The sequence below is a fragment of the Lepisma saccharinum genome, chromosome 5, assembly GCF_977018435.1.
Source record: "Lepisma saccharinum chromosome 5, izLepSacc3.1, whole genome shotgun sequence".
Lineage (NCBI taxonomy): Eukaryota > Metazoa > Arthropoda > Insecta > Zygentoma > Lepismatidae > Lepisma > Lepisma saccharinum.
In genome coordinates, this window is record NC_139233.1 from 83,532,330 (window position 1) to 83,548,974 (window position 16,645).

General features: G+C 37.1%; 2 protein-coding genes across 9 annotated transcripts in view; both read right to left on the reverse strand.

Annotated features, from left to right (window-relative positions):
- LOC145987919 (uncharacterized) overlaps positions 1 to 16,645 on the reverse strand; it is a 341,487-nt gene that overhangs the window by 226,764 nt on the left and 98,078 nt on the right. The gene's annotated exons all lie outside the window — the stretch shown is intronic.
- Positions 336 to 16,645, reverse strand: part of LOC145987914 (uncharacterized) — a 187,698-nt gene continuing 171,388 nt past the window's right edge. For 7 of the 8 annotated variants that reach the window (XM_083122724.1, XM_083122728.1, XM_083122729.1 and 4 more), the window contains 3 exons: positions 15,113 to 15,260; positions 7,739 to 7,830; positions 336 to 4,859 (listed from right to left, as the gene is read on the reverse strand). In XM_083122724.1, the coding sequence (XP_082978850.1) occupies positions 4,305 to 4,859; positions 7,739 to 7,830; positions 15,113 to 15,260 (795 nt within the window). In that variant the 3' untranslated portion in view covers positions 336 to 4,304. Of the gene's footprint in view, positions 4,860 to 7,738; positions 7,831 to 15,112; positions 15,261 to 16,645 lie in introns of those variants that run through there. The other variant, XR_014441696.1, reaches the window with a different exon arrangement.

The window sequence follows — 16,645 nt, forward strand, 5'->3', positions numbered from 1 at the left end:
GCGGTGGTTGTTGATGCGGAGGTTCAGGGCTGTGGATGTTTCCCCCAGGTAGAAGCTCCCACAGATGTTGCACGTGAGGATATAAATTAGGTTAGAGCTGTTGCAGGTTCCTTTGGGATAGAGGGTGGATTTGCCGGTGGCAGTGTGGATCTGGAGGGTGCGGGAAGTGACAAATATGGGGCAGGTTTTGCACCTTGGGCGGTTGCATTTGCGGGCAGGTGCGAGAATGAAAAATGCTCCAGCAGCGACAAAGAAACATCAAATTTTGCAATCCCCAGTGACAAAATTCACAACTCACTCACTTGTTTTCAGGGAAAATAAAACAAAATAATTCATTTAAAGACCAACAATTTATTAATTATCAATATATTAATTACTTAAAAGCCATGTCACTGGACATACAGAGAATCCTTTGAACACAACAGACAGGAGAGTCAACGTAACAGTTGCTCCAGTGCTCTTGAGGCAGCAGACACAAACAAATATTATTTATTATCAACTGGAGGACCAGGAGACACTGGCCAAGTGCATGAGGAAAGGATCCACGCAGTTGTCCTTGTAGACTCAAAAGTATCATGCAGCCAACTAAAACAGGCAAGTCTTTTTCTAGCACATACAATTCATAATAATAATAAAGAACACTCTTCAGAGTTTTTCCCTGCCTGCATTATTGAAGCAGAAATAAAGTGAACCATACAAGGTTAACAAAACAGGAGAAAGAATTAAAATGAAGCACATGAATAGTATGTGAAGGAAATTCTTCTATTATGTCTCAATGCCTCTAAAGCTTCCTAAGAAACAATTTCTTGGCCATGACTATTTTGATAGATACTAGACAATACTTTCCAAATGACAATTATGTTTATTATTTCCTTGATTGTATGTACACTATTCTATATTAAAGACCTTGGAAACATGACGAGGAAAGGAAAAGAAAAGGAATGGATCTAGAAATGACTGGTCCATAACATTAATGTCAAATTTGAATCAAAAAATATACAGATTTTATGTAACAGTCTACAGCAGACATGAACATGCACATACACACACATGTAGAACAAATGTAGTCTTAAATCCAAGTTAAACCGCTTATGCAAAAGTAGTTGTGATCTCCTTTCCAATGTGCTTACCGAAATATATGTCCTCTGCATTTTTACAGTGACAACACTGATCTTAATAGTAATTTTGATGATGCAGTTAGGTCTCATTAACTACGTCTTCAATGTAAATGGTCATTGAAAAAAAAAAATCTCCACGTGCCTAATTTTGTTTATAAAATAATTCACCTTCAGTATACAAACTCCTCTTGCATATACAATACAAGAACAGCACAAATTAATACAACTTTACATGCAGCACACTTGAATGATTTCTGATCTTCAACCATTGACTATTTCAAGTAATTTGGGTTTCCACCAAAGTTGTATTGCAAAAATCTCTAAATTGTGCATGTTGTAATGTACCAGTTTTTAAAAAGCTTCAAACACAATAGCTATTTAATTAGAGAATCTCTACAAGGACATGTAAAGGCAAAATTAATTTAAATTCTACGAAGCAAAATCAACACAAAAGAACACACAAGTTATCATTTAGCAATTTGCATACCCAAAAATTTTAAATTCCGACTTGTTAGTAAAATCCTCCTTGAAGAGCAAAGCAGGTCCCAAGTAAAGACAACATGCAAAGTGCATACGTAGAGGTAAACAAAGCTATCTTTGGACTTTCTCACAAAACCTGAGCAAAAAGCACAAGCAAACAGTCTTACGTTAATACTGCATCAAACTGCTTAAAATGTTTGTACTATCTCCATGTAACTTCAAGTTAAAACATACTACTTTACTGAGAAAAATATTGTGAGATCCTGTAGTGATATAAATATCATACATAAAAAAATTATCATCCTCAATAATTTCTGTCATAATGGATGAATCAAGTTAGACAGAAAAATAATCTACTGCTATTCCTTAGTTAGTTTTTCTAATGTATTTAAAATGAAGTGTGACATACCACATAAAAGCAACATTATGTTCTTGTTAAATTCACATTCTGGTAACAAACCACAACAGAGTCATGGACAAACCTTACATCTACAAACCAACAAACGAACTATCAGAACTGTTACTCTAGTGTACGACCTTCAAATTACATGTGCTACTAATACAAACTCTCTTTAGTTTCATTTAGCAGTCTGACAACAAAATTGCCAACTAACAACAGCGACATTATTTCAGTTCACAAACCTCTTGCTTAGCCTTGCACCTGTCCATGTTATTGATAAGAAACGGGCCACTTGAAATGACACATACACACATCTTTCCACAATCAAATTGATAAAAAGAGCTTTTATAAAATATTGATCTGTATTTTCACATAACTTCAACATTACTTTACTTATTGTGAAATCCACATGAAAACAGGGATTATCTTTGAACCCTGCTTAAAAGTCAGACAAACAATCCAGCATCATCATCTAACCACAACAAAGTCACTGTAGATATACCATTTTGACAGGAAAAATACTTAAAAACAATCAGTCAATGAATTTATTATTTACAGATGTTTCTACTCTAATCTCAAAAAATACACTTTTAGTGGTAATCTGTTTAGGGAAAAGTGGGTGAAATCTCACATTTTAACATGCAACAAAACACTGTAGTAAAAACATTTTCAGCTGAGATTTCAGATATATTTTACAAAATAAGAAAAATCTGCAACAGTAAACTATCCACATAATAAATGCACATTGCTTGAGTGCCAATATACAATATATTTGTGCTTCTTAAAGTGGTTCATGATGTAACATGCCTGCAACGAAGCATTAAATCATTTACAATGATGGAACAGGCATAGTGAAATTCACTATCACATACATACTACATGCAGTAGCACTGCTAATGCAGCAGCGACAAGGCATTCTTCCATTATTTTACTGTGTAAACACCAATTTCTTTCTCAAAATTTAAGCATAAATAGTTTGGCACCAGACAAAAAAATAAAGATTGCCATAATACCAAATTAATGCAAAGAAACAAAGAACTTTCTCCAAAATTCACATCTTACCCCTATACAATACACAAACCTGACTGCTGCTGATTGTTTTAAACCTTGAAGTTCTTGAAAATTCAATTTTTTAAAAGTCTACAGAAAATTAATGACTATTACATGCAAACATATACCTGGTAATTATTTAATAACCTTAGAAAACTGTTAAAAATTTTTAAAAATATTTAATGGAAACATGGTAAAACAATAGGCTGTACTGTCACAAATCTCTCTCTCTCTCTCTCTCTCTCTCTATAGCCCAAAGACTTAACAAACCCAGCACTTGTAAAATGAAAGCCCACTGTGCTAAAACTCATCTGAATGCTTCTTTCCCTCAGTCTCCATCAAATGTTCTCATTCAATCTACATTCTAGAATGCCAGTATGTCAGCCAATCATTAGATATGAGCTGTAGTTTGTGTCTGCAACTATATTAGTGCAAGATCTTTCTCTTCAAAAGCAAACAACAAATTCTCCAAGTATTCTCAACAAGGACATGCAGGATTTGATATTGCAATCCTGCATGTTTCGCACAACTTAGAATGCTGTGGATATGCTATAGTTTCTCGTCTTTCGACTGCAAAATAATTTTCCTTTTGAAATAAAAACAATTTAAATCTTAAATAAATTACAATATGTGGAATAAATATTTGCAATTGTAAAAATTTGTACTTCACATGGCTCAGGACAATCACAAGATCTCCATAATGTATGTTACACCAATGAAAGCGGGTAAACTACAACCATTTCAGGTGGAAACCAAGTTCCATTCTGTACTACTATACAACCTAGTAAAATTTCTTAACAACAAAACAATCTTCTCTTTAGAAAAGCACAATCATCTTTCCCAATGTTATGTCTCCAGGTACCTTTTTATTATACTCTTGACTTTTTACACCTATCTGCAACCTTTGCTACAGGTGTCTAATAAAAATAACCTCTACAGCTGCTGTCACAATCCAAATGTGACTCTTCAGTCTACACAGCCTGCATTACACAAGTAGGGCAACCAAAAGCCTCTGGCCTCAAAGGACTGAACATGAAATGCAATTTCCCTGCTTCCTGCTTGCACAAGGATGCATGACAACAATGCTCAAAATGTGCTCTGCAACCAGCCCACAAGACTTTGCTGCTTGCCAGGTTTCATCCGTGGCAACAAAATTACTAGCCTCAACTGCTAGTGTCACTCTTTGCAGAGTGATGACGTAACCCTTTCGGGGTTACACCCAAAGTGTGCACAAGAGACAGTTACAAAAGCTACCGTCAGCGGGCTGTGTACGAGGTGTAGGTGGCAGCCCAAGTACGAGGGAGGATGGCCAAGTTGGGAGCGGGAGAGGAGGAAATCGCGTACGGGGTGGAGGCCAAGATCTGCTGCAACTGAGAGGGCTCGATGTGGGAAGTGGTGACCGTCACGGCCTCCGCCGCATGCAGTTGGGTGCTCAGCTGGGAACCTGGGCTGGAAACTGAGATGGGGTTGGATGGGGAGTTGGGCAAAGATACCTGAGACGTGAGAATTACAGCCTCTGTGCCTCTCTGAGGAATGGGAGTTCCTGGGTTGAGGGGGGTAGTGCTTGGGCTGGGATGCAGAATGGTACCCTGCGAGACTGGGGATGGGGCAGGCGATGGTTGTGCATTAATATTGTCAGTGCTTTGAGGTGGAGACTGGGCTACCATAATATGACCAGGGGAAGCATGGACAATTTTGAAGTACTGTTCAGAGCCAGGAACGGTTCTGTATTCCGTAAAGGACTGAGTCAATTCTGACATGGCTTGAGATAACAAATCTGCACCGGGCATATTTGTTTGGTCATCATCAACCTAGAAAAAAAAAGGAAAAAAAAATTAAATCCAAGTTTCATACTTAAACAGTTGGTTCCTAGATATTTCCTACACAATGAAAAAAACTACAGATTTCAGGGGAAAATTAATGAAATATATATATATATATAATGTACAAGTAAGAACCATACAACAATTTTCATGACTTATGATTAGGGCCACATATTTATGGTGAATAAAAGAGCAATATTTCAGTATAAAAACTGAGTACATTTTGGGATGAAAAGTGGTACATAAAATGGCATATCAGTGTTAAAATGTTGAATAAAATCCTAAATTTGAAATAGAATTTATACTTATTACACAAAATAAACATTTATTTTATAACTTCTATATGCCTGACGAAGATATAACTTCCACCACCATGTGGTACCAATTAACATGCCATTTTTTCAAAATTATAAATGATATTTCAGTTAATTTTGGTTCATTTGTATACATATGAGGATATGACATACTCAAATCACAAAGCATAACAGTTATTATTTCTATTTTTAATAAACTCATTTTGAAAAGTAGTGATTTCCTGCAAATTTGGTTCATCCAACTTCTCTAGGGTTGATGCTAGAGTCGTTTTCACGTTCAGAAGACACAATGGGCTCTTATGGGCAATGCTTTTCTTATGGGAAATACGAGCACGCTGTTGTGAGATTTCTGGATTTACAAATTTAGCTTAAGTAAAATCGGTACCTGCAGTTTTGGAGGAAATTTTGTAGAGAATTCGACGGTGAACACAAAAAACTGGTAACTTGCTTACATAATTTTAGATAAATTAAAAATGCAAATTTTCTGTGAAAACACAATTTTTACATTGTTTTCATTCCTAACGTTGAAACATGCCATAAAATTGAAGCATTCATTATTAAAAAAATTGACACTGTTTTTTAATTGTTATAGGTGACGGTGGTACTCAGAATTTATCAATACTTTAAAGCATATTTGCATTAAAAAATATTCAAATAAAGTATGTGGAGATTTTTTATATTCGTGCAGTAGAAAATGTCGTCGCTGGCCATTTTTTGTTCTGTAATTCCAAGTAAAAACTTCCAGCAACAAAGTTGTGGAGAAAATAATGAAATTATTTTTTATAACCACTCAAAGGTTCCCAGAAATATTACTTCCATGCATTTGGAGTTTCTTTTAAACCCGAACCGCGCGCGAAGTAAGGAGACGTTGTCTGGCCATCTTGAGCTGGCTCAACGCAGCATTCCGGCTAATCACCACCAAGTTTTCCAGTTGTTATTTTATTTCCATTCAGTAAAAATATTAACTTCATGCAGTTTGTTATAATAGAATTTAAATTACTTAAATTTAATAATTGAAAATTATTTCCTATGCTGCTGTTGTGAGCAACATTAGTGCTGTCGCAAATACACGTTGTTTTTGTTTACATTACTGTCGACATTAATACTGAAATGAAGATCACCTTTCAGTTTCCAACGTACATATAAATTCATAGACACCATATTAACCTTTGAAAGGCTTTCCAACACATGACAAAATATGGGGCTTCAAGATAGAAATATGACATGCCTTGCTTGAGTCATTCACGTCTTATCAGTTCACGTGGGCCCTAACTCATTTGTTTGTTTGGGTTGCAACTTGAATCTAACCCATGTGCCAGGTTCCCCTTACTTGAGTGAGATATCTGCTTTGGTCTGTTTAGACTTTTTTCCTCTCTCGAAAAAGTGTTTTCAGTTGCGTGAGCGCTCAGTGATTTTTACTTTTTTAAGTGAATTCTGAAGTGTCATATTCGTGCATTACACTCGCATGTGTAGTGATCGCAAGGATCATAGTAAAAAGGGTAACTGTAACGTTCACAGTATAATATTAATATTTACATATAATTATCATTATATATACAAAATACGTAACACCTTCATTGTGAAGGAAGGTCATCATTTCCCGGCGACATGAGCTAGCGCTGTATTGGCAACACTGTGCGGTTTCTCCATAAGCGCCGTTGTGTCTTCTGAACGTGAAAACGACTTTAGAAGCAATTTTCCAAAAAAAATGTGTTCTGTTAAGATGGCTACGCTGCCATTCTTACATTTTTTTTATTTTCTTTCCTCCAAGAAATATTCACTTATTTTCAATGCCACTGGGCATGGTTGTAGGAATATGATTCAGACTTCAGAATGTCTTGTGTCAGTCAATAACTTGTAAATTTCATGTTTAAGAGTTAATTTGCATTTTGAAGTTCATTTTGCATTATTTCATGACAAAACATGGTAGAAAAATTTAACTCTCACCTTTAACCTTTAGCATACACATGGCCAAATTTTCGACCAGTGCAGGTATTACTGTTGAGGACGGATGATCGACATTTCAACTAGCAGCAATAACATGCTATTTCTTGAAAACTACACACAATATTTCTGTTCTGTCTTTGAAAATTGTTCCTTAAGCTGGCAACACTGCTACTTTATACAATGTTTTTTTTTTTTAAGCTAAAAAGTAAGTCTGATTTCAACAAAACTTTGCGTGAATGTAGGAAGTATCACCACAACATACTACATTTTTTTCATTCACTTTGGTCTTCTTCCTTGAACACTAATGATTGGGAGGCACAATGTATAAATTCTACCCCCACTTGAAGTCCTTTGTTTAAGAAGGAAAAAAAATCATCTCTACACAAATTTTATGACATCAGCACAGTTGGGAAAACATATAAGCAGGAAACAGCAGTTGCAGTAAACCCCTCCCTTATGGCTTGAGGTAAATGTATTTACCATGGCCTTTTGCCGAGACCTGGATGGCTGACTGCATTAAGGAGGAGAATATAAAATCGAGGTTCCACTGTATGTTATCTTTTATTTTTCAGTTTGTGTAATGTCGCATGGTTAAAGTTCTCTTACCTTAATTGCACGCTTCAAATCAGTGGTATCAATGATAATCCCAGAGTCTTGGAAATCCTGGATATCTTGCTCTGTGGCCGTTATTTGATATTCTGTTGTCAAAAGAAAAACAAATTAAGTACTAAATTTGCATAAAATACGAGATTAGAGTTTAAATAGATCAATGCAGAATTGTCTATCAGCTTATAGTAATTCATCCTGACTAAAAAATTCAGAAAAGTGGTCTACAGCATAACACACACTAGAAATTTAAATTGTCACATTTGCCAATATCTTAACACACCAGGCACTATGAAGGCAGTCGACCAAGTGTAAGTCTTCCTTATGGTTCTTAAGGAAAAATAACAGTTCATCTTCATTTCTTCTTTACTGTATTCCACCTTTCATAGATCGAGAAGGAGAGCAGGATTCATTTTATCACAATTGCCAATTACAAGCCTGCAGGGAGAAATGAGGTGGAAGAACTCTTGCAGACAGACTTCTCTAAGCAACTCCCTGCCTATTTCATTGGTACCTTTCTAACCACATGGCATTTGTTTCACTAAAGTACGACTTCTTTCATATTCAAGAATTCAAGTGAGTTTCATTGATCGATCGAATTAAAATAGTTGAGTGCATTAGCACATTAGGCAGGCCATTGTGCACCCTTCAATGTATGCAGGTAAATACCCCATTATCTAAAATTCTTATTTAAAAATTTAAAACAAGAAGTGTAAAAAAAAACAACAAAAAAAAACCTCTTGGGAAATAAACTAGAAGTGCATGGTTGTAATGGGGCCTGCACAAGACAAACACAGCATGTTAAAAAGTAAGAATGAAGTAAAGGCTTCCTGTAGACAGTGCAAGAGTCCAGCTCTTCACAACAAACTACAAACATTTGGTAAAACACTGTCATCATCTCCCAACAGATTATGACAAACAGTTGGGAAGATTAAAAGTCAGCCTGAGGAAAGCAAAATCGGCACATTCAACAAGAATATGCCGAATACTTAAAACATCACCAGCAAGACACATCGGAGGGTCCAGCCCTTGCTGCAGGTGGCCATCGGTTAGACGGCTGTCTCCAATACGCAGTCAAGTGACAACTTCTTGTTGTCTGGAGGATCAATAAAATGTACTTCTCAGTTACTGAAATTTTGTTCTGAATCACTGCTTAACAGTAACTAATGCAATATATTCCCTTTTAATGTATTTTCATAGTAACTTTATCAAGAATAGTATTAGCTCATTTCACAAAATAAATGGTTTCCTAGCATGCCAGAACTCTCTACAATTTACTTCATGATCCCCAAAAGTTTACTCAAAGTAACTATTAATAGAGCATGTGATGGCTCGGTGGCTGAGTATGTTAAGTGATAAACTTTTGATCTGACCACGGAAGTCTCTGGGTTCGAGTCCCAGCCTGAGCATGGGTGATCTTTGCTGCAAGTGTGCCTTCAACACTCATCTTCATTGTTGGGATTAGCCAAACGTGGTTGAAAAAAAAATGCTAAATAACAAAAATACAAAAACAAATAGAGCATGTATGAAACAGCTGAGAGAGTAATAATCTGGTTTTAATTTTATTGCTAGGGCTGAGTCTATATCATGTTGAACTGATACATGTAACATTGTAACAAAGATGTTCAGCATCCATTTCAATACATCATACCCATTTGCAGCAGTTTTGCTTTAAAAATACTCAAAGAATTGCAACAGAATATCGCATTTATGCATACATAATGCGCACACTGGTTTTTGATGAGGAAAAGCCACAAACAACATATCTCTTATATAATGCACAGTACAATTCAGGTTCAAGGAATGACATTTCAACCTATTCAATGAGTCAGTAACCCATGTCACCACCTTCCTCTCTCCCTCCACTGTGTTTAGCTTTCACTTGTAACTACCTTGTTCATTCTGAAGTAGAAGATAGCGAGATCAAAATTATGTTATGGATTTGCAACGCTCACGAAGTTATTTTCTATTATTTCTCGCCCAAGAATTACCGCTGATACACATCCCGTGTGATGGTAGGATAATCCTTGATATTCTGCCAGAACAGCGCCACTTTTCTCGGTGTCGCAAAACGTTCCACTATAAAGTAAAATATCATGGGAAATGGTCATTTCACTTTTATAGTGTTTTTTTAAAAAAATATTTTTACTAAAGAAGTCCAACATGGTAATTTGTATATGCGCCTGTTGATATATACGTAGGGACGTGAAGTTTTCGTTTTAACAATAACACCGAAAAGTTGAGGAAAGCAAAGTAAAGTGTTTAAAATGTATTTGGGTAGGTTAAGGAGAAGTTTTCTGTGTTTCGGAATGGCAAAATAATGCAAATTATGCCATTTTTCACAATAACACTGAATTTTGCACTTTAATGCCGCGAAATATGTAATATAAACTGGGGATAACACTTCATTTGCTCAAAAAGAACTAGCTGAAGTGCTACGAGATCTGTCATTTCTAGTCTAGCTGATGAAAGTTAGAATTAAAAGAAACTGTCATGCTTCATTTATTGCAGTTTGGTGTAGAAATGACTGACAGTGCTTTGACCTCGTCCTGAAATAGAATTTGCTGCGGGGATCTTCTCAGAAGGGAAGTTTCATAAGGTAGGGAAAATTTTAAGGGAGAAACACCTGAGGAGGTTAGGGGTGTGGTTGTGTGTGTGTGTGTACACAAAACGGTATTTTCAGGTTGGAGAGGGTTTCTTGGCATTGCTACGGAAATTTCAGTCAGAATCACTGAAGCTGCATGGTTTGTGCATTTCCTTTTCCTTCTGTGGTGTGCTTCGAAGCATCCCAAAGACAGCAGTAAATGCAGTAGTTTGTTTCTGGAAGACTTTATGCTTCAGATAGTGAAAGAAAGCGACAACTTTCTGTCGTTGAAGGCTTCGAGAATGATGACAGTTCAAAATAATAAGTAACTTCACGTGCACAAAGAATGCCCTGTGCTCATGTACCGAGAAAACTGCAGTTTGCAATATCACATAAAATCAGTTAATTCATGTGCTTGTTGACATGAACACACTACCAAATGGAGTCTCGGAGGTCCAGTCTTAATGGCATCTGACTGCTAAGCAGGAATGGGGTTCGATTCTCAGGCTGGCTGAACTAAGGTCTGAATTTTTTTACAGCTTTGTTCCGGTTTGAAAGCAGTTCTGACATTTACACAGCATGTAATGAATGGGAACCTGGAGGCAACTTGTGTGTGTGTATGGGGGAGGGGGGGGGGGGGGGGTTGGAGCATGGTGCTGATTGCATTGCCTCCACAAATGGTCAAGATTGTGAATGTGTGGAGCCACCACATTGCCCTACACTGTGAATTTCACCTACCTTACACTACGAAATAAATTTTGCACAGTGTTTGTTCACACAGTAACTGAGATAAACCTTAACTTTCATTTTCACTGTCAGTAATGGAGAGATTTTCATTATTCAGGCAGGTTTTTTGGGTTTCATCTGATACATCCGTGATGTCGAACAGGCAAGTAACACCTTTTTATAGCATACATGATTTCACAGCAGGCAAAGGCTGAAGGCTTGATGTTAGTGGATCAGACGAGATGAGCAGATAATGCAGAAGATCTTCGTTAGTAGAAATTCGGAGTACTTGCGGGAATGTCCCTCTCTCATGACTGCATTGTCCATGATTCTGCTTCTTCAGCCTCCTCAGATAGTTGCCGATTGAAAGAACAGCTGCTGCTATAGCATCTGGATCGTTCACCAAGATCTTGTGTATGTCAGCGGTCACCAGGGATGACATACCAGGGATATTCTGATTTCTGATACAAGAAGTTTCACAATTCCCAATGCATATTCACGAAAACTGTGGAACGTTAGTATGGTGACTTGATGATAGTGTTTACACAATGGCTTGAATCGTTTGATTAATACCTCGTTGATGCCTATTATTGACTGACTTTTTAAGGATCCTGAAAGAAAAGTCTTGCCATCATTGGAGGTTCCATCATCATCTTGTTTAGGCTCGCTAATGACAATTTCCATGCAGAGTATGTCTGCTTTGCAGGTTTTGCTTTGTCTTCTCTACGAGCCTGCCCGCTCTTGAATTCGAGTCAATACGACATGTGTAGGAAGTACTCAAAGAATCGAATCCATGCATGTAGGATTGACAATCACAATTGATAAATTGCTCTTAGGTCTGTCGCAGAAGTGCCCCAAAGGTAACAGACCTAACTAGAAGATGTACCGCTCACTTTGTTGCAACCTAATGTGTGAAAAACTGACAGATCTTCCTGAATGCCAGTTGAGAGGACTGATATGCTGGATCTAGTATCTGTTATAGTCTGATTCTGTTCAGGTTACGTTAAATGCTATGTTCTAATGCAATTTTAATTCAATGCAAGCTTATTTGCCAGTGTGAAGTTGTATGCAATAGGGATGGCCAGATCCGGATCCTGACAGATCCGAAATCCGGATGATCCAAAAAAATTTCGGATCCGTTTGGCCATCCCACATGAGCGCTTCTTTGGAAAGTAAGAATGTGTTTATAACATATTGTTACCTGCTAATATACATATATATATATATATAGTGCGCGATTTGTAATTAATACACTTACAAGGGAGGTTATCTAAGTGTCCCCCTCAGATTTCCATGAAATTTGGCAGGTGTATAGAGGGGCCCAAAGGAAGAAGTACATGTTTTTGTGTTTCAGCTGAAAAATGGTTTTAGGGGGCAACCCTCCCCCCCTGCTCAAATGTCAAGATGAGGAGAAATTGAAGTGGTGATCTGACCCTGAAATCAAGTAAATATGACATAGGAAGAAACAGGGGGCATAGGGTCCCTCTATACACATGCCAAATTTCATGGAATTCGGAGGGGAACACAGGGGTCAGATCCCACGTCAATTTGTCCTCATCTTGACATGTGAGGCGGGTTTTGCCCCCTAAAACAGTTTTTTACCGAAGCAAAAAACACATATATATCTTCCTTTGCGACATTCTATACACCTGCCAAGTTTCATGAAAATCGGAGGGGGACACAGGGGTCAAATGCCCACTTCAATTTGTCCTCATTTTGACATTTGAGGGGGGGGGTTGCCGCCTAAAACAGTTTTTTAGCAGAAACAAAAAACACGTATTTCTTCCTTTGGGCCACTTTATACACCTGCCAAGTTTCATGGAAATTGGAGGGGGACACAGGGGTCAGATCTCCATGTCAATTTGTCCTCATCTTGACATTTGAGGCGGGTTTTGCCCCCTAAAACAGTTTTTTAGCCGAAGCAAAAAAACACGTATGTCTTCCTTTGGGCCACTCTATACACCTACCAAGTTTCATGGAAATCGGAGGGGGACACTTAGATAACCTCCCTTGTTAGTCTTACACTTTATTATATAACACTGCATATATTATTATGTTTCATTTTAATTTTTAAAACTGTAACTGTAGAACAATTGTACAATTTTTGTATAACAGACATTTCTATCTTGTTAAATGTGTTAAAGGTTTCATCCTGGAATGGAATGTCTCACATTTATGTGTGTTACCATTTCCAATACATTCGAATGAATACATATTCGTTTCAATGGAATTTACAAAATCACCTCTGACATTTTATGTTAAACAAGTAAGATTATTTTTGTGCACGAGTGTGTTAGCCGATGAGTAGCAAATTATTTTAGGAACAACACTTTTCTCAACACTTGAAAAAAAATCTTGTAAGACTAACTAATGAAAAATTTCTTTGTAATCGAAGATCATAATACCTTTTAAGGTGTGGTAATATTATAATGGGATTGAGATACGAAACTATCGGATATGGATCCGAATCTGGATCCTGATCCAGAACTATCGGACCCGGATCCAAATGGATATAGATTTTTCGGATCTGGATCCGTTTGGCCATCCCTAGTATGCAACTGACATTCCTTTTACATTCCGTGAGTGCGAATAGGCACGAGTTGGCAGCCAGTTTTCTCTTGGTTGCCTTTATTAGACCCATTGAATCATTCGGCATAAACATCTTCATCCCTCCTCGTCCCACAAATTTTGAAAAAGTCAAAGTGAAGAAACACACACCATTGCAACTCAGCTGAAAATGGCGGGGGTATAAACCTGCTTGTATAATAATGCCCACAATTCAGAAAATCAATTCATACTCCACCCACAGAAAGTACATACCTTCATGATATGTACAATATGCGCAACAGAAGCCTACACAGTAACGTTCCAAGAATGCGACACCGGGCTCAATGATTGAAACTGTGGCATTTGGCAAATGTATGGGTTTGCCTAACTTAATTCCTCATTTCCGTTAACAACTGGATGGAACTATTTGCGTTTTGAGGCAGCCCCACCATTGTTCTACAGGGAACTAATGGTTTAAAGGCTCTGCTCTCAAATAGGAATTTCAATTTTTGTCCCCATTTTCAAAATTCTGGCCCAATGTGTGTGCTGGAGTGAATAGAAAAAATCCACTATCTTTCTTTAAAAGTGCGTCTTGTGTAGAAAGTGTTGTGAGTCAGTACTGTGAACATTTACTACGATTTGTGGAAAACCATCAATGTTATTGTAAACCAAAAAGAGAATTTAAGAAAACATTTTTTTGAAAATTTTATTCTGCAAGTAAAAAGCTGGAAATATGATTGTGTTCAAAGATTTGGGTAATATCCTTGAATAAACATTTCTAATTTTCCAATTCCAAGAAATTTGGTCATTGCTCACAAAGGTAAGTCTTAAATTTATTTCATTTTGCCATTAAAACAAATATATTCCTAAATTTTCCAGAACTAAAGCAGTGTGAAAATTTTATGCACAGAAGAAAGAGTAAAAAGCATGGAAAATAACATCGATTTTCAATTAATAACACAGAAACTTGCCCTAAACCGCAAAGAAAATAACACCAAAATTTAGGGACAGTGAAAAATGCATGGTTTCCTGTTGGCGGTCCAAATTATTCGTGCATAATACGCACCACAGATTTTGGGGGGCAAAAATTTGGAAAACACTGTGCATTATATATGAGTAAATATGGTATTATAATTGTTATTTCATCACAAAATCCATTATTCACACAATACTGGTGCAAAATAAACGACAACTTCAAAATTTGTATAATTTCCAGGATAATTAGACTTTATAAAAGTGCTGCATGGAATTTTGCAAATCCTCAAAAATTCCCAGACTCCAGACAAATATTGGCAAGTAAATTCCAACCAATTCTTATACTGGTAGTGGGCGATACATTAGGCATCGGTATCCGCTCAGTCCAAATTATGTTTCTGTACATGTATTTGTAGCATTGTACTTCTCATTTTTTATACCTTGTCTATAATTTTTTCAATTTTTTTTTGTCGATTTTCACCAAGTACTAGTGCATCATATCCCCCCCCCCAACAGACACACACAAAAAAATATAAATATACCTGGTATAATGTTAACTTGTGATGCCATCACATTATCAACTTCTTGGATCTGAACAATCTGTCCTTCCTCATTTTGTCCTGTCATGTACTTCTCTTCCATGGGGGAATCTGGAGAACTCAAGCACCTGTTGCAATGGGTACGAGGAATCTGCAAAAGTAGCAAAATAATATAAACTACAAGTGGGAAAACTTATCGCTTCTTCTGTTAAAAAAAAAAGCATGTAGGAAATGAAAATGGTGAAAAAATCAACAAACGATTCGTGATTCTTCCAAGACAATCACTTCTGCTGCCAGAATCTGAAGATTCTGCAAGCAACTGGCAAAAAACTTTAAGGAGAGCTCATCACTGATGAGTCATCAGTACATTCATTGCTGCCACTTGCAATGCTGAATTATCACCATGTCGCCTCTTGTTGCTTTCTCCTATCAGAGACAACAAAAAATCACAAAGTAAGAGATTGGCCGAGGAGAGGATGGAGAAGTGTTGTTATTTAGTGCTTAGTAAGAAATTCTCACAGCTATATTTATCATGCAACAGGAACCAATGACTAGATGGTCACAAGTTGTCCTGCATCGTGGCCGTGTGGTCTAAGGCATCATTCCTTGGGCTCCGAGTACGGGATGTGCTAAAGTTTGAGTCTCCTGGGGAAAAGTGCAACAAATTTTCTCAAGATTTCGGTCTGTGTATGGGACCAGTGGCCTCCCACCACCCTGAGGAAATTGGGGAGCTATGGGTGAGTAGCATAATCCGGTCATGGAAACATACAACAACGACTGGGGGTTTGTCATGCTGACCATATGTCACCTCGTAACCGACTGGACGATCTCCCACCTCGGCAGGTTGAAGTGAGGCCGGTAGTCGGTAGGTAGGCCCTGGCCCTCACGGGCTGTTGTGCCACTTTTTTTTTTTTTTTTTTTTTTTTTTTTTTTTTTTTTTTTTTTTTTTTTTAGATGCCCATTAGTAAGGAAATTAATTTTCTCTTTCCCAAATCCTCTCAAAAAATTTGTGCATGGTAATGGTCCCACCTCAAGTTATCGAAGAGTCAAACAATGTGTGCTACAAAGATTTCCACAGGCAGGAGAAAGTAAAGAGTAACAAGTCTTAAAATCAGCAAATCTGAAAGACAAAAGAGTGAGAAAGACATACCCTTCACCAATGGTGAAACATGCAATGTAACTTACATGATATGTTAACACTAGGAACTATATGTGAGTTGTTAGTGTTACAGGCTCATGATCTGAATGATGCATGTTGAAGACCACAAAGAAAATTTTTCTTTTTTTTCACTTGCCATTGTACGTGGACTGTTAACACAGGAAGAGGAGGAAGTGAAGATATGAGGTAGAATGTGTGTGTAACACTAAAAGAGCTGTATTTAAAGCATCAACATCTGTTTCGAAACATTGAAGTTCAAAAATACTTTTGTATGTTCTATACGTAACTTATAAGACTTAATGGGTTTCACACTGTTAAGTCCTGAAATACAACAGAACAATGCAAGTAAACTCTTTTGCCTCCAGAAGTCCTGACAC